Source organism: Pterocles gutturalis, unplaced genomic scaffold (assembly GCF_000699245.1).
Source record: "Pterocles gutturalis isolate BGI_N339 unplaced genomic scaffold, ASM69924v1 scaffold24852, whole genome shotgun sequence".
Lineage (NCBI taxonomy): Eukaryota > Metazoa > Chordata > Aves > Pterocliformes > Pteroclidae > Pterocles > Pterocles gutturalis.
Window position 1 is genome coordinate 58187 of NW_010110941.1, and position 26956 is coordinate 85142.

Genomic DNA, 26956 nt, shown 5'->3' on the forward strand with positions numbered 1-26956 from the left:
GCTAGGTAGGCAAAGCTCATGTAATTGTCATGTAATTGTCTCATGTACATTGTCTTCCTTTCCCGGGCATATAATTATCTGATGGGTTTCTAATGCATAATTTAACTTTTTTTTCTAAAAGAAAAGTTAGTAGTGGCAAATTGGCTACTAATACGTTATACACATCCATTGACTAAAACATTTCTGGTTATTCATTCAGTTTCATAAAAATGGCTGAGTTTTAACTTGCTTGAGAACATTAGTTGGAGATGCTTGAAAGTCCCTGTGTGTATATGTATGGGGTTGTTCATCACTTGTAACATAAAACTTTTCAGTATTTTCTCCTCTTTTTGCTTTATTTTCAATGAAACAGTAGCTTTTTGGCTTTCTTTTTAAAAAAATAATTCTGTTTTTTACTTAATGGCAGGGTAAAATATCTTTGCAAGTTTTTTTTGTTCTTTGCTTTCTACCCTATTCTAACAATTTTTCACCCTCTGATAAGGCTGTAAAGCTCCAAAGGATCACAGTCTCTCTGTGTATGTACACTTCCTCCTGCATCAGGGCCTGTGCTTGACTGTAGCATCACAGCACTGCCAAAGCTGAGGGATAATTAAAATACGTAGAAAATAAGTAAGCTATTCCGTTGATAAGCTATAAGAATCTCACAGGCTCAACCTTTAACTGCTTTTTACTTTTTTCCAGTGTGTGACACTATAAAACAAGAGTATGACGTGGGGTTTACTAGGAATATGCAAGATTAAATTCAATTTTATTTTCATACAAATACAAAATGGCAAAAATTAAAGCACCAGTCCCTTCTGATTATGCTGGAACCTGATCCTGTTTCCACTGAAGCCACTGTACAATGTGGCACTACTTAGAAACACCAAAGCTTATTCTAAATAAGTGGATATTTTTACATTGAATAATCAGCTACAGGCAGCCCGAGTCTGGCTTTTCAGAGCCATTATTCATAATGTAATGTGATCCTGTATTTTACACAGTATTCTGGGTAAATCTGTTCCTGTAATTTAATTTATCTTCTAAAAAGTTAAGCCTAAATTCTGCTGTATATAAGAAAACCTGTATATAAAATTAGCCATTTGTTAAGTATCCACTCCAAGGAAACTGTATTAGCTTAGTCAGTTCTGGGACACACCAGTGAGTTACTGAACTGCTGTTCTACATGTGATTTTTGAGCTAGCTGGGTATTCCTTCCACTGTGAATTGCAGACACAGTTCATCTCAAGAGTTTTGGGCGAGCTGGGTTAGACTTTGGATTAAAAGGAATGAGGAATGGTGGTATAAAATATCACAGCATTAAACAGAAATACTTTGGCAAGGATGATATTGCCTAAGATATATAGCTATAGATATGCTGATAGTAGTGTAGTACTTACAATACAGAAACATATTTCTTTGCTTTGGGTGGATTAATGCAGCAGTGGAGATAGCTTTCACAAAGACATCTATTGATGATGTGTGTGTTTTTAGTAATACGTCAGACAATAAAAGTTCTTATAGTAGTAAATTTCTACAATATAAAATTATTTCTATTGAAATAGAAGACATTAACATCCACCACTTCACAAGTTATGACTGCACAAAAATATTTAAAAGAAAATAATATCTAGTTCTTGTTACTTAATTTACCAAGAACTTTTAAAGCTGCAGGCCATGGCACTAGGCCACTAGAAAAATCGCACAATGCTGTTCTCAGACGTGATCTGTACCTACTCCTTCAGCACATAGCCACATCTGCAGAACTCACCAGTGACAATGAGCTTGGCAGCTCTGCCATTAACATTGAGGATTTGTTAGTTCAGCCTTGGTAGTGAGGTCGCTGTTGAAACAGACTCGATGATTGATAGAGCGGCCTCATCAGTTTGCACAAGCTGGTGGGACGATGGTCTGGCCAAGCCTGTAATGTGATGCAGAAGAGCAAAGAGACCCTGACCTTGTGAGCAGGGTAAGAATGGTTTGGTATGTTCCAAACCGAACAGGACGTTATTAAGAAACTTAAGAGCCTCTCATAACTTTCTGGAAGATTTTACTAAGCTGAAACATTTATTATTAGGTTTTTTTTTTTTTAGTCTGTTGTAAAAATAAAATTAAGTGTTTACATTTAACACTACATATTTCCAAGATCAGCACGTCCCTGCTTTAGGCCTCTGCCCCCTCCCACGTATTTGTTTCTCCTTCCCATTGCAAACTTCTCCCTGGGAATACTTGAACTTCAGTATATTCTTCACTGCTGTCACAGTTTCAAGTAGATGATGAAAACCATCACCTAAATAGTAGTTCCGGTAAAGTAAAGGACTTTTGGCCTCATACGTACTCTGCAACATCTGGATTAACAATGTAAACATGAGGAAATTCTTAAGCTGAGAAGCCAAATTGATCCCTGTTGTATCTGTTATTGTTTTGTTGGAATTTAGGCTAACCAGTGCAGATTATATAGTATGATTTAGGACAGGCATGTAATGGGTAAGCAAATAGAGAGCAGAGCATGAAACATGAGTCATATAAAGTCCTGTTGCACAATAAATAGAAATAAATATTATGCATGTACACGTCAAACATAATGTGACTTAGTAATTATTCTGCCAGCAGAAAGAAAGTATTTGTTCAAACAAGTCAACAGAATAGAATTGTGATAGGTTAGGAGTAGCGATCCCTGTATTTAGGGCTGGCTATATGCTGTCCCTGTTAATACTGGCTTGAGTTCTTCACACCAGGTGAGCACAGGGACAGATGAACAGTTTGTCAAGTATTTTACTTTAGTCATCCTGAGAAGGAAAAGCACTTTGGACACTTTTTAAAATAACAGCATACTACTGCATCTTAATTTACTTTGTGTTCTTTAAGACAGTGGCAGTTTGTTCTTAAACATACACAGCTAGTTCTTATTTTGATATTAAGATGGCTCAACCCAAAGTCAGTGAAGTCATATAGAACCAAACTCCCTTCTCCTCTGTTGGCAAGGAGTAGGTTCTTGCAGCAAAGGAGACTGGCCATCTCCTGCCTGCACCTCATTAGGGACCGTACCGGCAAGGGTCCACAGCAGTGGCCAGATCCTGCATGCTGTCACACTGCCACTGCTGCTCTGCCCACCCCATGCACGGGTCTCCAGCACAGTATTTTCAGTAAGCGGGTGGGCAGGGAGTGTAAGGCTCAGCAACAACATGTTTCTCGGCACCTGCATTCATTGCAGCAACATGCACGATGGAAGTGGTTTGGTTGTGCTGAGGGGAATGGGGGCTCTTCAGTTAGCTGTCATTCTGGGGCTTTGTGGGGATGCCTGAAACTGCAGAATATGGCTGTACACAGTAACTCTTTTCTTTGAAAGAGTTTGCTCTCTGCTGTCCAGGTAGAGTTCCTGGAGAATTTTCTCTCTGGGTGCTTTTCAGTATCTACTGATTTCTCTCTCTCTCTCTTTTTTTTTTTTTTTTTTTTTTTTTTTAAAGGAGGCACTAAACTGGGATCCACGATATTTGGCAGCTGATGACCATTTTCCTGCCCCTTAAAAGAACAAAAAATTCCCAGAATTATTTAACAGCAGCTTTGCCCTTCACTTTCTTTGGCTATCATGTTAAGGTCAGTCTTGCCTTCAAAAGCATGCCAGCTGCAATTCCTTCCTGTCTTCCCTTCGGAAACCTAACCAAATGTGCATCATGCTTTTTCCCATGATGAAAGTAGGCACAGGTGACATCAGCAGCCTAGGATATACAGTCTCTTAAAAATGCAGGATTTGGCATGAAATTATCAAAATCGCTAACCAATCTCTTCTGTTTTCTGATGCAATATAGTAATTTTTATTATTCACAGTCACTAGTGATTCTGCTTCTTTTTCTTCTTGGTGATAAATGAATCCTTTCAGCTAAATACTTAGTTATCACTTGCACAAATAAGCTCTGATTTTTATACATATGTATATTTTTTCTCTTTGGGATGGCTCTTGTAGTAATGCAATCGAAGTTTTGGAAATGAGCTACCTACTTGTGTTTGTTGGACACTGGATTTCAGTGACCAAAGGGATCAGAGGGTGATGAGAAAATGCTTGCTTAGACCCTGTCAAGGAAGTTAACTGCCTCCCAGATGGACAAGTTTGTATTTCATTTCTACAGGAGTTTTGCCACAGGTAAGGATCTCCAGATCCATCAGGAGGCAGGGAAATAACAACTTTTAAGATGAAAAACTAATTTGTGGCTGCATCCAGCAGGTGGCAAGCACAGCACACTGAATTATGTCTGAGATGGAGCTGCTTCTGCCAGGGGAAGCTCCCGATGCTGCTCAGCATGTGCACATGTGTAGGTGAACACATTATCACACAGAGAAGTGGCAAACTGTGTCAGTCCTTCTTCAGCTGACTGAGTGCTGAGGCAGTGGTACTGTTCTGGCTGCTATTTATAACGCATGGAACTATTGTCATATTCCCTTTTAACGAGTGGCTGTCTCACACGCACATGTAAGGATAGGTAAAACTAAATATACAGTATTACATATAATAGGGATAACAGTGTCTTTAAATGACACATTGAGGTTTCAAATTTTGAGATACTAGCTTGCAATTAAATAAACTTAAACCTTTAATAAAATAGCTTTTTTTTTAACATACAGCTTTAGAAGTTTTAATAAATCCTCACAGTGCCTTGTGACACATAAGTAGAGATTGTTCCCATTCTGCAGCAGGAAGAAAAAACACAGAACTGAAGAAACTTGCCTTAAAATAAGTGAATGAAAGAGCAGGAAGAGGCACAAGATTCCCAGACCTGGTTGTAGTCTAATTTTTCTTAAAAAGCATTAAACTACAGAAATAACTTTTGTGTTGTGTTTTAAAATAATTTCATAAAATAGAAATAATTTTAAATATTCTTTGTGTATATGCAGGAGACTGATAAACAGAAAATAAGGATAATCCAGTCACTTGCTACCTGAGAAAATGCTGCATTAGATGTATAATTTTGAAGATTATAAATATTGCAAATTCTCAAGGGCCACGTAATTTTCTACATGGTGTATATAAAGTCTTGGAATTTTTCTTAAGTTTTGCTATTTCAAAAAGTATTTATGAACTAATTTGTCTTTGAAGACAATAAATGAGTGTGAATCAAGAATAAATATTTTCTGGAGTTCATTATTTGAGGTAAAAAGGTCATAGGAGGATATCAAGCACAACTTCCTACAGTGCTTAATGCCTCATTCGCATAGAGAGTTTGAGCCAGACTTTTGTTCTGTTTTATGCTAGCACAAATTTGAATTAGTTCCATACACATAAGAAAGGGTTCTATGGGGAGCAAATACTCTAGGCCAAATACATTGGTATAAATGGAGAGAAATTCTATACAAGCAAAGAGTAAGGTTTGGTCTTGGATGCTTTTTCATGTGACTAAAAGCATCATTAGTTAAACTGTAATACAAGCATTGTCACATTTTTTGCTTATCAGAATGTGAGTTCATTAAATGTCCAGGAATTTGAGAAATTGAGTGATTTGATTAGTTGGCAAGTTCTCTCATTGAGTGCATGGGTTATTATACGAAAGTAGTTTGAAGTTTTCTCACCTCTGTCCCAGAACTCATGTTTCCAAATACAGAATTTTACTTTTAGTCACACAGAGCATGGAGTTAACCCACTCCATAAAGTAATGTTCTTCAAAGTCAGTGAGGCATCTCACGTGAAAAGGTTAAGTGAACCCAATTTTTGTGTGTGTGTGTATATATATATTTTAACTACTATAAAAATACCAACTGGGATATAAATGTACATTTATGGAGCAATGTTTGAACTCTGAGTAGGAATATAAATCTAAAAATATATTTCTATATTTAATAAATAAATCTGCATTTTATTGCATATATTATTATGAAAAAATTACCATTTTAAAAATGAAAAATAGTAACGTAATCAGAATGAGACCAATTTCAAGTAGCTACTATAAAAATACCAACTGGGATATAAATGTACATTTATGGAGCAATGTTTGAACTCTGAGTAGGAATATAAATCTAAAAATATATTTCTATATTTAATAAATAAATCTGCATTTTATTGCATATATTATTATGAAAAAATTACCATTTTAAAAATGAAAAATAGTAACGTAATCAGAATGAGACCAATTTCAAGGACCTTAAGTTCCCATTTGAGTTTAAAATTGGGCCTCTACATACAGCATATATTTGTAAATATATTATAAATATGAAGGTATGACATTTATGTAATTACGAAAACCCTAACAAAAAAAGCAGTGTATCTCCGTTAACTCCTTGAAGAAAACTTGGAATAGCTTATGTATGTGCATAATTGGCCATTCTTAACGTAATTTATACATGCTTTTCCTTTAAAAGATCTCTGAACTTTAGTTGGGAGTTTTCTGTACCCTTCTTTTGTAGTTCTGAGTAAACAGCAGGATGCTGATAGAAACTCTGACATGCTTGTCCACCGTATGTGTTGCTTTCAGTAAAGAAAAACAAAATGAGAACCAAGCAGTCCTCTTCACAATGTAAAATAAAAGCCACTGCTAAATCTTTACAGTATGATTTCTCTGAGGTGATCTAATGTTTCTGTAATGACCAGTAAGCTGTGATGTTCTGGACTGCAGATGTGTGTCTTTCCTGCTGCTTCGTTCACAGGGTCGTTCAAAAAAAGTATACTGCGAAACGCATCACTCGGTGTCAAAAGACCTAGCAGTCTTTTTGGTGGGCAAGCGTATATTTTCTGGTGGCCGATATGAAAGGGAGCTCATTTTTGTTGTTAGGCTTGGATGTGCGCTGACATTTGGTGGAATGTATTTTATTAGTTGAAGAAAGTATTTTTTAAAGTTTTTTCCAAAAAAAACATAAAAAAAAGGATTCAAACAGTTGTTAAAGTAAGCGATGCAAATGGTGAAGGGCATAGCCGTATCCACAATATCAGTGATTTTACAGTCTGTTATCACATGTAATTGAATCAATACATCGAGAAAAGTGAACACTTGATGAGGAATCCAGGAAAAGAAGAAGAAAAATACTATTGCCACAATCATCTTAAAAATATCATCATTTCTGGGCTTATTTTTTTGAATTTGATATGCCTTCTTCAGGGTCTTCCAAATTAAGGTGTAGCTTGTTAATATGATCAGAAAAGGAATTAAAAAGCCCAACAAATTTTTGGATAAACCTAGCCCGACTCGGAGCGTTGTGTTATTGTTGTCATACCGAAAACCACAGACGGTCATGTTCAAGTTCTCAGCAAAGAATATATTACGGTGAATGATGACGGGCAAACTGGCCACACCAGCAAGAAGCCAGATGGCAATGCAAGTTATTCTGGCAACAAACATGGTACGTCGAATTCGGGACTTCACTGGATGTACTATGGCCAGGTACCGGTCAATACTGAGGCATGTCAGGAGGAACACACTGGCGTACAGGTTGAAACTGATCCCTGCTGATGCTAACTTACACAAACAGTTGCCGAAAGGCCACTGGTACTCCATAGCTGTGTAGGCTGCCCAGAGTGGCAGAGTTATTAGAAAACACAAGTCAGCCAGTGCCAGGTTTAGAAGAAAAATGCTGGCTACTGTTTTTAATTTCATGTAGCAGTAAATGACAATAACAACCAGGCTGTTCCCAAATATGCCTATGATGAAGATGATGCTGTAAACAGTTGGAACCATAATGTAGATGTAACTGTGCCTTCCTGAAACGGGACAGTCGACGTGGATTCTTTTAATGGTTTCTTCAGTAGAGTAATTTGGGACCATGTTGAGCTCTTCAGCTGTAATGCAGTTTCAGAGAGAAAATATGAAGTTCACACCTAGGAGGAGAAAAGAGGAAGAAGATGCTATTCATGACAGGGATTTAATTTTTTAAAAGTTTCAATTAAATATGAAGTTCTTGTGTCTAGCACAGTGTGTCAATGTCTTTGAATTTAAAAATAAGCTATCTTCAAGAGTTTTCTCAACCAATTTCTATTTTAATGGAGACTTTGCAGAATAAAACAGAGGTAAGAATGTTAGGGGCTGGCTGAACATTGTTAGATGTTTTTTAACATAAATGAAATCTAACACGTCTTTCAATTAAAAGGTTCCAATTTAGAATAGGACTGGTTATTGAACATATATCAGAAAAATAAGAGACTCAAAATAGCAGATAACTATACACTTAGGTGTCTAAGTTTGGTGGCTTTTTTTTTCCATAAATAGGCAATATACATAAGGAGCAAAGTTATTAAGATATCTCAGAAATGACACTTAAGCACTCTGAATTCCAGTTAATTCTGTAAATGTGAATAGTATAATGCCTGAAGAGAATTCAGATTAGATAGTCATTTTTATCTCTGATGTGAATCATTAGATTTTTTTAATAGATATTAATCTTAATTCTTTGAATCAGTTTCTACATCACAGACAAAGATGAAGACACACAATCTAGTGCTCTGTTTTACTGTAAATACCTTAAATATTCAGAAGTTACCTAGCTTTCTATGTGGTTTGGAACTATGGTATTTAACTACTAACAAGGAGGGGGGAGAGGGATGTCTGTGAAAATCCAGATGTGTTGGTTTGTTGCACACTTAATAACTGTAGAAATAGATTAAGGAAAGTGCAGGGGGGAAACAATTCACATTACCTTTTCAGCTAGTGGCTAAATTTATGTGTCCAAAAGTCAAAGTTGTAGTCTTAAGTGTATGAAAAATATTTCTGGACCACATTACATGTACAAAAATGGTATGAAATCTCCTTTAAAGGACACCTGTTTGGTTTGCCAGGGCTTTTGTGTTCTGCAAGAGTGATATCCTTATTAATGATTATTGACTTTAGGAAGCAGGTAGTAAGCTGTAAGTGACTCTGATACTAAATTTCTGGAGTCTACTAACAGACATTCTTCCAAAAAATGAGATACATAAGCAACAAAAAAACCCATTAAAGTTGTTATTGCAGAGTAATATTTATTGCTGTCTGCAGGATCCTGACAGCTGTCAGCCAACTTGTGCTGCCTGAAACACAGATTAAGTGAAATATGTGCTTTAAAAGTAAAATAAAACCCTTAATAAGTGTAAGTCACTTTATATAGATAAATATACACACCCTAAGACCCTGGGCAGTACAGATGCATTCAGAAGGAAAAGAGACCTGTCGTTGTAGAAATACGGGCTATGTTGTTATGGAGAGGGTTGATCATTGTTTGCGTTGTTCAGCACTGGTGTTCCCGTTAAGGACAGAATGCTGCTCTGTTAAGTGTTTGACATGGTCTTGTCAGCAGACAAACCTTATTCCAAATGGATTGGGTTTTTTTTATATCTGTCTTTTTAATAGGGAAATGAGGCACAGATACGTCTTGGCAAAGCCCACACATGACGTCTGACGTGGAGCTGGGAACTGAACCCAGAGTATGCGTTGCAGTCAGCATCTTGTGAGCAAGGGCACCCTTTGGCTCAATTTATTATCTTTTAAAAGACTCGGTATTTCTCTTACCTAATGTTCTAGTATATGTTTGCATTAATGAGCTGATTCATTTCCATAAAGTTAGCAGGGCAATTTCAAGATTTAGTTCTTGATAATTCTATCAAGTTAGGTAAAGTTAAATGCAACTAATAAACTCATTGTCAAAATGTGCAGCACAACACCTCCCAGTCTCTCCACTTCCTTCTGTGAATTAGTGCTGTTGCCTCAATACAGATGTCTCAAAATGACATCAGCTATTTTTGCCATGTTTAAGAAGTGAAAGTCAAGCAAATACAGCTGACACAAAGAAATGTACACCATGATCACACATGGCCCTGTAATACATCCTGAGCTCAACTTCCTGGCTTTCAAACTGTGCCAGCTCTAGAATACACAGTGTTTGGCTCTGTGGAAGGTCATGCTATCCATAGGACAGGGACAACCACAAGAAAAAGATTTCAAGATAAAGAAACCCTCTTATCTCATCCCTTAGTTGTGAAAGTGCCCAAGGAGACTTGACAATAACTGATAGATTCTGCAGCATCAAGGTCTGGCAATATTTGCCTTGTCCCAGCTACAGGCTGGTGCTGCATTCATTATCGTAGCTGCTGCTTGCTTATATACCCACTGAGACTACAGCCCAAAACTTAGCAGTAAGAAACTGCAGTGAAGTCTCTACCAAGAAAATCACCACTGCAAGTCAAGTAAATCAAGACCCAGTTAAGGCTGAGCAAGACCTTTCTCCATGACTACACTAACCAAATTGGCGGTACTATTTGGCAAGCACATCCTGCTCTGTGTGTACTAACTGGCAGGTGCAGTGGCTAAGACAAATGTATCTGATGGTGAATACTCCCCCTTCAATGGATTGTTTCTGTACTGGGGTAGATGCCAAGGCACCTTTCTCACAGTCACTTAATCCACCCTTTCAGTGTACTGTATTTCCTTGTTTTGTTGTTTAATTTCTAATTTACCTTTTCTACCCACATGGTGGCCTGTACTTTTCATGCCAGTAGTAGTTTTAGTTGAGTAATTAATAGTATGTGTACTTTGAAGAAAGTGCAATAGTGATTATATTATGTTTTCAGAAATGTGTTAAAAGAAAAAATAATTGAGTTGGGAAACTTGTGTCCAGTTCTTAAGGTATTCAATTCGCTGATCTTATTTTGGAGTGCTTGGGAAGTAAAAAAGGCAGAACAATTCCCATGAAGAATCAGGAATTTGGTCAAGAAATTGTATGATACTTCAGCTTATCTGTATAAGACTGTAACATTTCTGGAATTAAAGGTTTTGGTGTAACACTGAACTCAGTGGAATTATGCAAAGGATGTATTTGGTATGTTATTTTTAAATTATACTAAGGAATTACAATGAATAAATAAAGAAACCCATCACTATTTTCAGTAAATGAAAAGGAATTAGAACTATATAACATTGCCATATGTATATCTGAAAACAGTTTGAATGTTGCTGTGAGAATGAACCTCATTAAGAGTCTTAGATTTGAAGCACTCGTCCCAGGATCACGGTTAAATACATTTTATGCAAAGTAGATACTTCTATATGGAAGTACTGCAAACCTTTTTAAACCGTTACAGAAAGAGATAGCTATACAGCGTCATGCTGCCAGAATTCACCAGAGCAGGTTAAATCACTGGCCAGTGAAATGCAAGTATTGAAATTGTGCACATTGATAATTCCATTTAAAGCATCTCAAATGACCAGAGTTACCATAATGATAATTGGATCATGTTAAGGCTGATACACAAAGAGCTTTTTCTAAGAGGATTGAATTGATGCAACTGTGAATGGTGCGGCAACATCAATCTCAAAAGCAAATTATCTAGTGAGCAGCAAACCCCTGTTGTATGTTACTGTCCCGTTTGACCTTTTATCTTTTTTAATTACAATGATTATAATAAGTCACTGATAATGAAATGCTTCAGACTGCTCTGCCAACTATTATTTAGCACTCTGTTCATTGTTTCTGTGGGTGAACATGCATCCTAATTAAACTGCCTGTGGAAACAACAAGGAATGCTGTGCCCATGCAAGGTAAACAGCACTTTGTCTCCTGAAAGATAAGACAGCACTGACTGTGGCTTTCTGTGAGAACATCATCAGCTTTAAATAGGCAAGCAAATGTCACAGGTCAGATTTTAAACAAAAATGTGGTTTTGATATTTGCTTTGACAAAGACTAAATAAACTCAGGCTGACCAACCCTGTCACTGTCTAGCCACCTCACCATTAGGTAATGTGAGGTTTTTTTTTTCCCTTCTGATGGTAGGTGGATTATTTACTTTTCTTAAAAATTACAAGATATTTGCATGGAAATTATGCATTCTATTTTTATATAAAATTATGGCACAGGCAGAAGAGATGCTGAAAAACGCTTGAATCAGTATGTTCAATATATTAACTGTGTTTATTTCTTTTTGGCAGCATAAGCTTTTTTTCCTTTCTCTTAAAGAGTTTACTGTCCACCCTTTCCCAATTTCTTTCTTCTTCTAATTGCTGAGAAACTGATGACACTTTGACACTTTTCAAACGCTTGATTTTGCTGCCTTTTTTTTTTTTTCCTGTCCAGCAGAACAACCCCCCCTTATCCTCATTGCCTCAATTAATACAGTTTCTTCTACTTCCTATGCCTCCTGCAGCCCCTTCACTGCTTTCCTGGTGTTCTTGACTGTGAAGCCAAAAATTTGTCTTTCTCCTTATCTCTGCTGCTTCTTCTAACAGTCTGTAGTCCCCACTAATGTCTTTCCTAAGTATTTTTATCTTAGAGTTGATAGGTAAATTGAGGAGGGTGAGAGAAATGCAAACACTTCAGCAAACAAAGGCACATAATTCAAACTACTGTGGCCTTCCCGTGTGCGTCAGCCTGCTGTCATCACCGCCACTATCTTCCACGGAGGTCATAGTCTGACTTCATGGTAAATGGCAATAAATCAAAGTATTACTGAAATAGAACTGCAACAGGCAGTACAGAACTGGAACACTGTCTGTACATCAGTTCATGAGCACCAAGAACAGAAATCAAGCTTCAAAAGATGTGTATTAGTAACTGTGAAGTTGTCTGTTGCTTTTGCAATTTTGGAGCAGGAGGTGATCTGACATCAGAACAAACAGAATTTGCAGGACCTTGTACGACCTGTGCATTTTCATTTAACAGCTGTCCTCCTGTTCAGTCTTTTATAAAGCAACTGCCACTGTTGAAGTTGCTGTTAGTTTTGTGGTGTCTGCTTTTTTTTAAATTTTGGAGTATTTATCTTTTAAATTCTCTAACCTATACATAGATTCTTTGTGCCTTCCTCTTCCAAGAGTTGGAGCTGGTCTGCTTCGTTTGTGCTAGTTCTATACTAGCAACTGTAAACTGGTAAACTGCCTGTGATCTTCCTAGGATCTGGTTCTTCTATTGCATCAAAACTCTACACTGCTTATTACTTATTTTGTGCTAGCGGAGGATCAGTTATTGCTACCTTGTAAATGTGAACTGTTTATGTACTCTGACCTTCTCTGTAAGAACTTCCCTGTTATTTATTTCCTCCAGCATACTTCAGAAGAGCTTGTCCTCCTGTATGATGGCTTCATGGGTTATTCTCAAAAGAATGAACATCTCTCTTCTGTTTGTTTTCACAGACGAATCGCATTAGTTTTCCCTTTGCTTCCCAAGTACCTTTTAACTCAGTTTGAGTCATAAAACTCATGTGAGAAAAGGGCAGATGAAACTACTTTTTCCTCTGGGGAAAAAAATCAATGCTTGTGAAATGACTGAACCGTGGAACTGGGGGTGTGTGTGGTTTTGAATGATGGTGGAAGAAAATGTAAAGGAAAAGTAACACAGTTAAGCATAGTGACATTTAACTCGTTTTGAAGTTTAACTCATATATATTTCGACCACTAGAGGTCTGTATTTCCTACTTTACAATAAGAATTATTTTATATTCAACTGCAATCACTTTTCAAAAAATCCTCTTCCTTCAAGATTATTTAAGATGCAAACACAAGGCAAAATACCTGTCATTGAACTTCTGCATTTACGTAAAGTATAACGTAGCAGACAGAACTATTTTATTTTAGTATCTACTAGGTTATATCTAATTTCCTTTATTCTAGTATGTTCTTGGTTTGTTAACCTTCAGTCCAATTCTTGCACTTGTAAGCCATGGAACAAGACTGCATATATCTTAAAAAAAAAAAATCACAGCTTAAACTCTCTAAAGTTTTTGAGACAAATTAGAGAAGAATATTTTTAAAGGGAGACTTAAAAAGTATAGTTTACTTCAAAAATGCAGATGGAAAAATAGTGACACCTACTCATTAGACTAAAAGATTATTTTAAAACTAACTAGGTATGGTGTTAATCACACAACTCTTTTTTTTCCAAATATCAGTCAGGGAGTATTCTTGAAAGTAATTCTCGGTAATTTTAGGCTAACTTGACTCAAACATGTGTATTCCTTTTTGGAGGAAGATATTTTTGCTGTTGTAAATGCCACTTCAGAACGATTTTTTAATCTCTTTTTTAAATTTTTTTTTTTTAAGAGAATTTAAGGGATTTTGGAAAATTGAAAGGAAACATGAGCCTACATGTATTTTGTTATCCAAATTGTGATTTTTAGACCACCGGCCCCCTTTTTACTAATACACCTGGGTTTGTCATTATGCCTTTGGACACTGTCAGTGCATGATGATGTTACTCTGTCTCAAATTATTTATTTAGCTAAGTAGTTCTCTAATGCTAGTAAGGGCAAACACGTTTCATTACAGATAGAGAAGAAAGGTTGTTAGTGTTATGGTGACATTTTATTGAAACTACTAGATGAGCAAAGTAAAACTAAAAAAATTATATTAACTATATTGTCTTATGCCAGACAAGTGGAAACAATCGGTGTCTTGTCCTATATTTATGTCAAACAGTTTATACAGCGTCGGTGTATCCCTGTGCACTTAAGCAATGTTTGGGTGCAAGCATATGGGGTTTATATCTTGAAGCTGCTAAAATGAGACCCATTTAGAGAGAATAGAAGTGATCTCTAGAGACAAAAAGCTAGAAGTTGTCTAGGTTTAAAATGCAGAATAAAGAAAAATAATCTTTCATTTGCACATTCAAGGACTTTGTTTTCGAAACGAATGTGGCAAAAATTGGCCACCTCTAAAACACTAATTAATGGGGCTGTGGAGCAATTAATAAAATCTTCTAAGTACTTTTTTGGAACATTAAATGTTTAATACTACTACAATGTAATATATGACAAATTTTCTACATGTTGTGTTTAACAGCCTACAGTGTAATAATGCCATAGTTATAATTCCAGCAGTTGCAGCAGCAGTGAAAGCTTGGACTATTTTTTTTTGCATAAACTCTTGTAGTACTTAGAGTCCAGAAACATCGGAAATACTTATTCATGCTGCTTAGCTCTTTGGCCAAAGTTAACTCTATCAATTCCCTCTTCTTGTATTCCCCCCCCCACCCCCCCCCGAAGTTGTGAAATCCTGATGTACATATTTCCATAAAATTTTACTTGTAGATGTTAGCGCCAAGGAAGGATTGCTCAACTTCGCTAGAGTTTCTCAACCTCACTAGAAATTAGTGGTTTACTGAATGCTAGCGTGGCAATGATTAGGGTGGTAGGGGTTTTTTTGTACAAAAGTTCGTTGACTGATCCACAGAGCACTCATTATGGTTAGCCAAAAGTCTTTCACTTCAGAGTAAGTTTGAGTATTTTAATTTATAGGTTTCATTTTTCAGATCCTCTAGGTTTAAGTTTAAAAGTAAACGTTATTTTCTGGGACCTTTTCCTCTATACACACATAACTGTTTTTTCTGCTGCTAAAGGGATGAAAAACATTCCTGGGTTCAATAAATGTAGAACTGGACTCCAAAACACTGAAGGATTAACCATTCTCAACATGCAGTGAGGTGGTGGTTTTAGACATCATTGGTTCTAGCTTGACAGTGTACCTGATAATGCCAGATATCTTAGATTTTTTCCACATAATTTTCCGGTCTCTTTCTTTCATGTTTATCCATCAGAGCAATCTCTGTTTTCTTTCTTTGACCAAGTCTGAAAAAATCTGTTGCAAAATCTCTGGAGTTTAATATGTCTTAGGTATTATATATCCTTAAGAAATGTGAATATAAAATTATCTGCACAGCAGTAACTTAAAAGGTAATTAAATAAAAAAAGTAAAATATATTTCTAGCTTAATACTTCTAGTCCAAGACTTCTGAAATTAACATCAAAACGCTAAGCTTCAGAAAAGATGAAGTCTGAAAGGTGAATCTCCATGTGATATCCTCTTGTCCCAGTCATCTCAGTTGCTCTATCTTGACAGGAATGAAGATCATCTTCTCCTTATCTAGGTTACTAAACCTATTGCTTAATTATTTTTTAAATACGAAAAATTAATTGCTATAGCAGGAGGCAGTCACTCTTCTTGTTTATACCACAGGGTAAAGAATGGTGTCTTTTTCTAAAAGAGGCTGAAGACACATAGACATATTAAGACTCTGAAATGAGGGCATTAACTATCGTCATCAACGCAGCACGGATTTTCACACCTCTGTTCTAACCACTAGCTTTATCAAAAAGGAAGATTGGCGCCCTCCTAGAATACAAAAATGATCAATAATCAGCAGGCTAACCTAAATTCTGCTTATTGGGGACATGCCATCTCCTCATGTTGCTAACAATGACACTTATTGCACATTAGATGCCAAGAAAGAAAAAATAAATCTATTTCAGATCAAAGTAGGACTAGAATTTCTAGAATTTTCAGCATTGTCAAGAAAAGATTTTTTTGAATGGCAACACAATGTAAGGCACTATTTTATTATGAATATACAGCTTACTGCACATTCATAACTTCAGATTTGATACAAGAAAATATTTTTTTGAATGGCAACACAATCTAAGGCACTATTTTATTATGAATATACAGTTTACTGCACATTCATAACTTCAGATTTGATGTTTGGTTATATAGTGTCTTTAGGGTATTTGGAAGTACCCGAAAGAGTCAACAGTTAACAAGAATTAAGCCATCAAATCCCAGAATGAATAAATGTGAGATTAGTTTGAGCTGTGAAAGGTTACATGCTGCACAGTTACTTTCTCTGAGTGATAGTAAACAAATGGATTAACACATTTCCTTTATTGCAGCTGGAATTGCCTATATAAAACATAGTGTCCCCCATGCGATCATTTTTAATAAAAGACAGAAATCAAATTCAGGTTTGTTAAGTGTGCGTGAAATCATTTGATTAATTTTAAGTTTCTATTCTAATAGCTTAGTTCCATGGAATAAGAAGTTTTAAAGTATTCTTTTTTAATTACACAACAGTGCACATCCTACACAAATGTAGATCTTGGATGCCTAACACCACACATAAAATTTCTGTTGGCACAATTATTTCCACGTGGAATGAACCATAAGCTTCTACTGTGACCTCCCCTAACCTGAGGAGTAAGGGAATTTACATTAATTCGGGGCTTGATCTAGATCTATATTTCAGCTTTATATTAAAAAAAGGCTGTGGAGATGCAAGAGAGGAAAAACAACTTGCTGAAATAAAAAGCACTGCTGAAAGCCCTTATCATGCCCTGTTCTAACAAAACAGAGATCAGATACACCATGTGAGGTATCTTACCTCCTTTTAGATCTTATATAAATTTGTAGTTTGACTTACTGGATATTTCCATTTCATATTCATGTGTCTTGAAGGTCATGCGGTCATCTCCACTGAAGCTTGTGGATGTCTCCGTAAGTATACTAAAATAGCAATAACAACAACTGCTCTTCCTTCCCAGCTTGTAGGAGAAATATGATGTTTTATTACTGTGATTTCAAGCATGCGGAGCTTAATAAGGGATTACAAGACATCTTCTGTGCTGTTTTGAGTATCATTGGTCTCTGGCCATTCTTATTTCTTGCTGGAGTGAATGTCTTTGCGCATTCAACACTGAAAGAATTCTTAGTTTCACTGTTTAGATATTCTCAGTATTAGTCAGTGGTTTCACTGGCCCAGTAGAAGGTAGCTACCACCTGGAGAGTGGCCTTTTTGGGGGAATAAAGGCTACTTCCACAAACTGCTCTGAATGCAAGACAGAGCCTTTCTCTTGTATGGCTTTAGAGTACTGCTGTAAAAGGCAGATACTGTTGTAAGAAAGAAGTTGCTTTTGGTTACTTAGAAAAGCACATAGTTACCATCTGCTTTTACCATAGATTTTTAGAAAGCTCCTGAAACTCTGATGAACTTTGGGAAACCCACACCCACGGGAGGGGATGATGCAGCTCTTACTGAGGTCAGTACAGACAAGGTCAGGCAAATGCTAGAAATACCTCATGTAGATTGCTGCTCTTTTCTACTGAGGTCAGTACAGACAAGGTCAAGCAAATGCTGGAAATACCTCATGTAGATTGCTGCTCTTTTGATGTTGTGTGATCAGTGACTTTTCAAAGAAACATGATATTAAGGGCATGGGCAATATGGAAGAGGCAGACAGAAACGTTCTGGATGGGTAAAGGAAAGAAGCCTGGGCTTTGATAAGGAGTCCAAACACAAAGATTTTAATGAATTGGATGCACAAGTGTTAATAAAAAGGAAGAATTAGCCCCTCTTTTGTTAAAACGCACAATGAAAATTCACATCATATGGAAATTATGTTTATACAGGAGAAAGGAGTGAGAAGTTAGTGACTTCAGGAGTGCTACATAAATCTTTCTTTTGGAAGTAAAATGAAATCTTTGCCTCTTTAGCAGTTATTGTTTATTATTTATCAATTGATGATCACAGTTAAGGTGTAAGTAATGTTTTTGGCCCTTGAGAGTAACAGCTATTCATGTAGACTACGGCTTGCAGAACTGAGCCCCAAAATATCAGTGTCTCAGGGGGATTCTTTGTTCACGAACTGTTATTCTGTTACTGACTCCAGGACATGAGAGGATACATGTATATATTGGCTCTTCCTCACAGTTTTTGCAGCGTATAAAATTCTAGCACATTGTTGTATTTTAATTTGAAGCCTAAAATATTAGAAATGTGCATCAGTTAATATGGCAGCTGCCCAGAGCAATTTCTGCAACACAAATTCTTTTTCTACAGGGACATTCTGCTACTTCCCCAGGCAGCTGTGAGGAAGCAACAGGTACACAGTTCACCACTCTAGATTCTTCTGTCTCCCATGATGAAGGCTCTCCACACTCCCAAATTTTATTGATTGAGATGAGCTAATGACAAAGGTAAATGGTTGTATCTTTTCGTTTATTACAGGTAGCTGTACTGCCACCTAATGTGTATGAAATGGAACAGTGTGTCATGAAACCTGGGCCTCTTCTGCTTCTTGGTCCAGGGAGGAAAAAAAAAGTGGTAAAGGAAAAAAATCACTCAAATTCTGTTAAGAATGTTAGAATAACAAAACAACGTGTCATTAAAGGATGGAAAATAAGTATTGCTGTAGGGAGGCAGGAAAAAAAAAATTTGTATAGCCAGATTAGGATGGGCTGTAAAAGGGTAATTGCAATCTACTCTGTGCAAGTCCAGATACCGAATATACACTTACCGGCCTATGGGTAAAAACAGGTAAAATTTGTATAAGTTCAAACTCTTAGTCATATTAGTGGTGGCTGATAATTTAGCAGAAAATGGGATTTCATGCCTCTAAATAAGAAATGGTTATGTTCTAAAATGTTTAACGCATGAGTGCCATGCCCACAGCAATATACTGTCACTGTCAGAATCTTCTCTGTCATTGGCAGAGGTCACAATAGAAAATGGAATAGAAAGGTCAAAGCTGCAACTGCTTCCTCATGAAGCAGATCACCTCCTTCTGGGAGAAAAGGATTTTTCTGAATCTAGGTGCAAGTTCTTTGGCCTTTTGTTTTACATCCCTACAGTCAAAGATGCAACTCAAAATCAGTGGTGTTGCTAGTATAAAACTACGGAAAGTTATGTTTTAATTAGGTTTCTATTGCTTCCTCTGGGCAAAGATGTTTGCAGGAGGAAGGGTAGGGGACAGCTAATAACTTTGTAGACAAAGATGGGAGGTGATAGGATGACTTTGTGGAATTTCAGGTTAGTCCAAATAGGGGTTTCTTGCTTTGTCCTGGTAGTTTAGTTTATTCAGAGACCACAGTGTCCTTTGCCTACTCTCTCACAGTCATGTTACTCCTCTTATGCTAACCTAAAAGATGCAGAAGCAAAAGTTAACATTATCTATGCCACTTAAGCTCCTGAACAACCTTCCTCAGTTGAAAGTGAGATAATAACATAACGAGCAATTAACTCTGCAAGATAACATCAGATCTGCTTTTCTGGTACAAGGAACTCCCTTTCTGTACTTTCTTGTAAAACAGTCAGAAGGGTGCTACAGGAGAGCTCACATACATAAATTTGCTCCAAGTCATGCAGCAAATCAGTAACACTTTGACACGTTTGTAAACATTCTGACATGTGTGAGACCTTGCCTATAGATTAATCCTCAAAAGGGACTGTTTGTAAACATTCTGATATGTGTGAGATCTTGCCTATAGATTAATCCTCAAAAGGGACATTTTCCTGCCATTAAGCTAGATCATCAGAATGGAGTCACGACGTACCTGAGAGCTCTGCAGGCTTAATATGCAGTCCCTTCTGCAGGATGTGCTTTTTATTTTTACTTTTTTCCCCTCTGCAAACGTAGAGGGCAAATGTAAATTAATGAATAACAAGCTTTAGAAATGCATTGTGCAGAGCTATACAGTTATTTTCATCTGCAATGTGACTCATCTGTCAAAAAGTGGGAGAGAAAAGAAACACTTGAAATTCTCTGCTTCTAGTCCAGAAATGGAGAAACCTCTTGTCAAACAGAGGTGTTCTGCTTTCTAATCTAATGGAAATTAGATGAGTTGGTTGAGAGTAGTTAATGCTGCACATTGTTATCTACAAGGACTTTCCCTCTCCAAAAACCTCTAACAAATCACATCCCTGTTTCTTACCTATCACCAATATGGATAGAAACTTTTGCTTTGAGTAATGAAAACATGACCTGAAAAACAATCATGCATGTGGATGCAGCATGTCTATATGAACACAGGTATAGAGATATGACTAAAGTATCTACCATGTTAACTAAACCAATATAGAAGTTTTATCACTATATTTCCAATACCATGGCTAGTGATTTCCATATAACTTCCCACTAGTCAGTGTTACGGCTCTGCGGAAACCAAATATCACACTGAACATTTTTCTCTTTACTTTGTCCTGGAAAATAGTGTTTGTCTTACTGGAGAAGCAAAAGCAAATGTGTTGTGGATTTCTGTGCAAGAAAATGGATATTAGATTCCAACACCTTTGTTCAGAGGAAGCTTTGTCTTCCATGTGTCATAATTCAGCAACATGTAATAGGATTTGGTTCACTGTATCTGATTGAGACACTTGATTACTTTTCTTTTACATCATTAATTTAGATATCCTTACAGGGGGAAAGTATCACACAGCAGCAATACACCTCAGAAAATACTTTTCTTCCTTAAAAGAATGTTAGGAACAGCCTGGAGAGAAAAGTTAAAAGATTAAAAGCAAAGGATCAGCATGGAGGCTTCTTAATGAATACCTCATTAGGGTCAGAAAAAGGGAACCAAAGGTAGAAAGGAAAGAAAACAGTATGAGTAACTGGTAAAGTACAAGAGTTTATTCAGACCAAAGAGATCTTTTAAAATGGTAATGCAGCTAAGCCCAAGAGGAGTTAGTATCATTGTAACTGTTAGTAAGTATAAGGTGGAAAACAGAGGTCCAATTGTGCTTTCACTCGCACAAAATTCCGGTTAAGGGCAGATCATTATGAGGACTAGAAGACAATTTGAGTAGCCAAATATAAAGACAAGCAATGTATCTGTGATTTTTGTACAAGTCAATTGGACTAGTGAGGTGCTAAGGAGTTAATCAAAGAGAATGAAAGGTCAAATACAGACACCTTAATCCATGTCTGTGTGAAAGGTATTATCACCCATGAAAAAAACCAAGATAGTGTGATCCTCAGTGCTTTGTCTGAAAGGCAGCACACTTAATAGAATACCAAAATGGATGTTCTGCCAAATTCGTACAGCTTATTTCCTGTTTTTTTCAAAGTAAAATTTATTGCTCTATTTTGAAAATAAAATCCATTAGTGAACTCTCTTTACTGTCCTGGCTCTGAGATGTTCCTTCTGAGTACTGAGGACCAGCAAGAGAGGTAGCAAAACAAAGGCAGCTCTTACACCCAGAGTGCAAGCTAAGCTATGGTGCTGTGAATCAGTGCCTCCTCAATGAAGTGCAGTGCCCTCCAAAAGATGCCACATGAGCTTTACTTCAGTGCTAGGAAAATTACCAGTTGAGCTGAGCAAATGCTTGGATGTGTGGCTGATCTGTACTGACATGACTTTTTTTGATGGTATGTTTAAGCACATGGAACAGCATTATAAAATGTATTTAAAGGCAAAATATTTTTGAACCCTTTCCTTTGAATTGTTTTTAGGAAAACCATGGGTAAAGAAATATCTTTTACCTGAAATAAAGCCTGATTTGAGAAAAACTGTAATTGTGTTATCATGGTAAGCTGCTAATAACAAAGCCAAGAAGAAAGACAGAAATCTAACAGCAGAGCTAGAGTCTCACTTTGAAAACAGGTGTTGATTACTGCCCCATGCTTTCCATTTCTGATTGTTGTACATTAAGTAAAGAACCTGAGGAGGGAGGAAATCCTAAGCAACTGCCAGAAATTGAGTGGTAGCAGTCTAACCCTTGGGCTCAATGTACCTCTTAGGGGGGGAAAAAAGGAAAATTGTATGACCTTTTAGGCTTGGGTAACAAGAATGAAGTGAGAAAGGAGAAAAGATGAAAATCAATAGGAGTTTTTAGAGAAAAAAATGTAAAGGTGATATACATCCTATAAACTCAGACTGGGAGGGGCATGCATGGTTCTTCAATAAGGAAGTTCAGGTTGCATCTTTGCACATTTTGTGCTGCCTGCTTCAAGCAAAGGGTCTGGCCAGGCTGTGGTGATGCTAAAGCAGGGTTAAATGGAGGAAAACTGCCAACAGAACATTTTTTAAGGAAGTCAACTAGTGCATTTTTCTCCCTTGCGTAAGACCCCCAACATAAAAGTACAGCTGTTCAGTGGTTTTCTGGAATGTTTTACTACTTGCATGGGTCCCTCTGAGCTAGAAAATGCTGAGGCACAGTGCTCTTATTCAGTGTATCCCTCTCAATTTTCAGAAAACCGAGGAGACTTAGGAATGCTGTTTTATTTTCTATTTCTGTTCCTACACTTCATCTATTAAATATTAGATTCCACTAGCCAACAATCTATCAGTAAATGACAAACTAGTATGACCTAGAAGTAAAGAAAGGAATAGGTGAATTAGCTGAAATTAGGTGTTCGGTTAAATCATTCTTTGTTTTGGCCGTAACTCTAATTATAGCCTTCACCTCAAACTGTGAAATAGTGTCTAAATATTGACCTTGCCCAAATTCAGCACCAGTTTCTTTAGATATTGCCGGTTACCTTTTGCTGGAGCCTGTTTTTTGTCTTGTCTTCCATCATGCCTCTTACTGATGCATTGCCAAACTGACCTCTCTCTCCTGCTGTGAGGTCATCTTCAGTTATTACCCATTTTCTGTGCCTATAAGAGAAATGCTACTCAACTACAATAAAAGGAGATAAACACCACAAATAGTAACCAAGCACTCTAGCTAGTGTTGTTATATAGTGGATACCTGGACAATTTTGCTATCAAACAAAAACCAAATGGAATAAAAATTGCAAAAGACACCTGACAGCCCAAAACCTGTAGTTCTTTCAGATGATGGTGCAATAGAGAATACTAACAGCATGCTATTTGGAGCACAATATCTTCCCACCCTTAGTTGCAATTCACTTGAAAGCTCAAAGTAATTTTAGTATAATCCATCATTTATCTGAAGATAAGGCCGTAAATGATCAGACCAGCCATTTTATTTCATGTGTGCTTTGTCCCAAACAATCACAGCTGTTAAGACTTACAGCCAAGATAACTCCTTTTCACTTGTTTGTTAACGGCTGAGGTAATCAAATACAAGTATCATAACTCCTCTTGTTTGTAAAATTTGTTAAATTCCCTGAAATGTTCAAAAATGACACAGATTCTTCTAGGGTACATCTTTCAATTTTTTTTTTTTTTTTGGCAAAGGCTAAGTTTTAGAAGATGGTACAGAACATGGTATGAGTGCTCTAAGTACGACTGTCTGTTGGTGAAAGTGATCTTAAGAGACAAATTTGTTGATGGAAAGGCAACTAAAAGAAGTATTGCGGTTAGCAGAAGCTTCCTGGCTTGCTCTACAATGCAGGGTTTTTAGGACCAGAGGAGGAGACAGAAAATGATACTGTGATTAGTAACTTTCTGTGCAATAGCAGCTGTATATAAGAAAACAGCTCTGCTGGAGCCTTTCTATCTTCAGGCTGCAGTTTTGGGGCCTCATGCATGAAGTCTGTTCTTAAGCTCTAAGAGTAAGTTATGTTCCCAACTACGCAAACTCTCCAATGTATTTGAACTTGCCTTGTGTATACATGCCAAAATTTTAACTTTGCATAAAATTTTAATTCCAGATAAGTAGCTGAGGTTCAATTCTTGGCAATAGCAACCTGTTTAATCCCGTTAGCATGGTGGAAACTAATCCTACAATAGTGAAAAGAACAAAATAAGTCTTCCCTCCACTTTCTCCTCTCATTGTAAGTGATCCACATTTTCCATTTAATTTTCAGAATTCCACAAGATTTCTACAAATTTCTTCTCTTTCTGATGCTTTGCAATTTTATCTTATCTAGGCTCTCAAACCTGATCCTTACAATGCAGAGGCTGACTTCTTAGAAATACCGTAGTCTACCTTAGGTTGAACTGTCCAAAAATCAGAACTGCTATTCAAGAATACTGCAAAATATTTAATATTTGAGAGGAGCACATGGCAGAACACAACATCTGTGTCACTGCACTTCTGATGGAAGCATTGCACAACTGAGAGCATGAGGCATGAACATCAGCAGTAAACTAGATGAGGCTTGAAAATTTGAGACAAGGTTACCCAGAGGCTAGAGATTTAGCTAAACAGGCAATGGAGCCCAAGATATAAGTAGATCGCTGTGGGCCTGTAGTGGCCAGGCTGCATGCTGACCCAGTCCTCCCACATGTAAGCTGTAATCTTGCCACGCTTACAACTCTCAAAGGATTCTGAGATTATATTTCTCTTTCTGGAGAGAAATGATGGCTGCTGGGTTGCCAGTATGACTGTCAGAAATAGGTGATGGGTTCATTTTGCTTCTCTCCTTCCCCTGACTTAGCCATTTGGCAACTTTCTTTGCTTGGTCAGTATATTAGATATTCCACATCTATTCATATGCTGATGAATCTTGATAACCTACTTCCCCAACTCACTTTTAGGTATAACATATCCAAATTACATTTTAGTCTATTTCTCCTCTTATTGGGGTATCTCCTGGAAGATAACCATTAAATTCAGCTAAAAAAAGCACAAGATTAACAATACAATATGAGTCAGACATAGTATTTGATTAAAATAATGTATAAATATCCATGTTTTCTATCCAAGTCAAGAGCTAATGTGATCTTCTACGAACTCACCAAGGCATAAAAGGGGACTTGAAGTGTGGGGAACACAGATACATGCCAACTACTCAGAAACAATTGGATGCTTCTCACAGTGTGATTAGATGCCCTAAAATTTGGGCAGTAATAACCACAGGACAGACTACAAATACTCCTGGTGACACTAGTAGCTTCTGGATTTCAGGAAGGTCCAGAAAAAAAAGAGAGGTAGTGAGTGAATGCGAGTCATTTGTGACTGCTTAAAACATTTTCATCTAATATTATGCTTTTGCATAAACAAGTATTTAAGTAGGACAGTGTAATGAGAGTTTGTACTTTATGTAACTCTAAGTTACCATATTAATTACTGGAGCTGTAGTGAGGAACCACAGGCAGTGCCAGAGAAAAGGACTATGTAAATCTATTCCTTTAAGAAAACACAGAGGATAAAACTACCACAGTGCAGAAAACAGGAGTGTAGGAAAATGCAATGAGTGCCTATTATTTGAAATTTCTAACAAGAATTAACTCTGATGCATATCTCTGTCTGCAAACACAGTCCATAACGTTTCAACAGAATTATTCTAGGAAGTGTAAATAAACTGCCATGCTTGTTCTGCATCTGCCTCTGTTTTCTTTTTGCTATTTGTAGTACTATAAAATGAGATACATTTGCAGATCTTTAATACAATTAAAGACAATATTCATTCAGCAGGTAACACAAATCACGCATATTCTATGCGGACTGTAAAAAGCAGGTTGTGGAGTTGTGGCATTTTAAACTGAAACTTCTGCAGTGCTGTGGATACTGGCATTTTAGGCTGGTATTTACTGCCTTTTAAACCAGTAACTTCTAGTTGTGTTTGCACATGCTGCGCAGCCCAAGCAAGGTACTGTTTCCAAGCACGAAGGCAGGATACCTCTCATCATCGGAAATGGGCACGCTTCTGCTCTGCTCTAGAGTGAGCATCTCCTACCTTGACAAAAGTAAGAGGAGAATGAATCCAACCGTATTCAAATTTAATTATAAACGTGATTTCTCTTAATTGTACAGGACCACTTTGCCTTCTCAGTTCAACAACATAAACTAGGAAGCACTCCATAGTTGTAACTGATTTTTCTCTGCTATGTAGCTCAAGTTGTAGAGAGGAAAAGCGTACAGAAATAGCACGTTCCGTCTGGAACAGCATATAGGTAAAATTCTTAATACATGAGCGAAAGCTTAATTTGTAGGTACTTCACATTTTTGAAAGATGTTGTAATTTACAAGATTATAGTGGCAATAAGAAAAATGGACTGCCATAGTCAGGAGCGTGAACTGTTTGACACTGAAACAGAGCTAAAAGAGCCTTTCTACATCACTGTGATAATTACCTGTCTCAGGCCATACTCAATCCTCCTATTCAGGCAAAAATCTAATCATGTTAGCAGTGTGGGACCATGCAAGTGAAAAGAGAAGCCACCCCCCTAAACAAAAACCCCTCTTCACCCTCATCCCTTTTTGGGGCTTGTGATTTTCTGAGCCCATTTACCAGCCTGTCCCATGCTACGCAACACAACACAATCAAAACAAGTACTGCTACTTAGGGAAGTGATGGAAATTTACAGTTAACTGTAGCACCCTCTGGACAGAATCCTGCTGTTGCTTATTGCCATACATCTCATTAATTTACTGTTTGTACAGACTGTGATCCGATTGACTTACTTAGTTACCGATATGCCAGTTGACTTGCTCCGAAGAAAATATAGGGCTTGTGTGCCTGTAAATAACTGCTAATGTTTTAAGTGTTTTAATGGATGGAGAATGTGAGGACAGTAAATATGTTGCAGGATTTCACATGAACATGTTGAAGAACTCCAGTTTAATTTTTAAGAGTCCAAGACAAGTTTAGAAGCTGCCTGATGCATGGGGGAAAAAAAAAAGGGGGGGGGGGGGGCTTTTTA

The 26956-nt window shown here is 37.0% G+C and overlaps 1 protein-coding gene across 1 annotated transcript; it reads right to left on the reverse strand.

The window, feature by feature from the left end:
• Window positions 1-6378: 6378 nt before the first annotated feature.
• Window positions 6379-26466, reverse strand: AGTR1 (angiotensin II receptor, type 1). Its single transcript, XM_010073594.1, has 2 exons — window positions 26387-26466; window positions 6379-7777 (listed from the first exon to the last, which is right to left on the reverse strand). The coding sequence occupies exon 2, from the start codon at window positions 7722-7724 to the stop codon at window positions 6645-6647; it is 1080 nt and encodes a 359-aa protein (XP_010071896.1). The 5' UTR covers window positions 7725-7777; window positions 26387-26466; the 3' UTR covers window positions 6379-6644.
• Between the last annotated feature and the right edge of the window lie 490 nt (window positions 26467-26956).

Bases quoted from the DNA above. Each gene is read 5' to 3' on its own strand.
- AGTR1 (XM_010073594.1), bottom strand. From the start codon at position 7,724: ATGGTCCCAAATTACTCTACTGAAGAAACCATTAAAAGAATCCACGTC.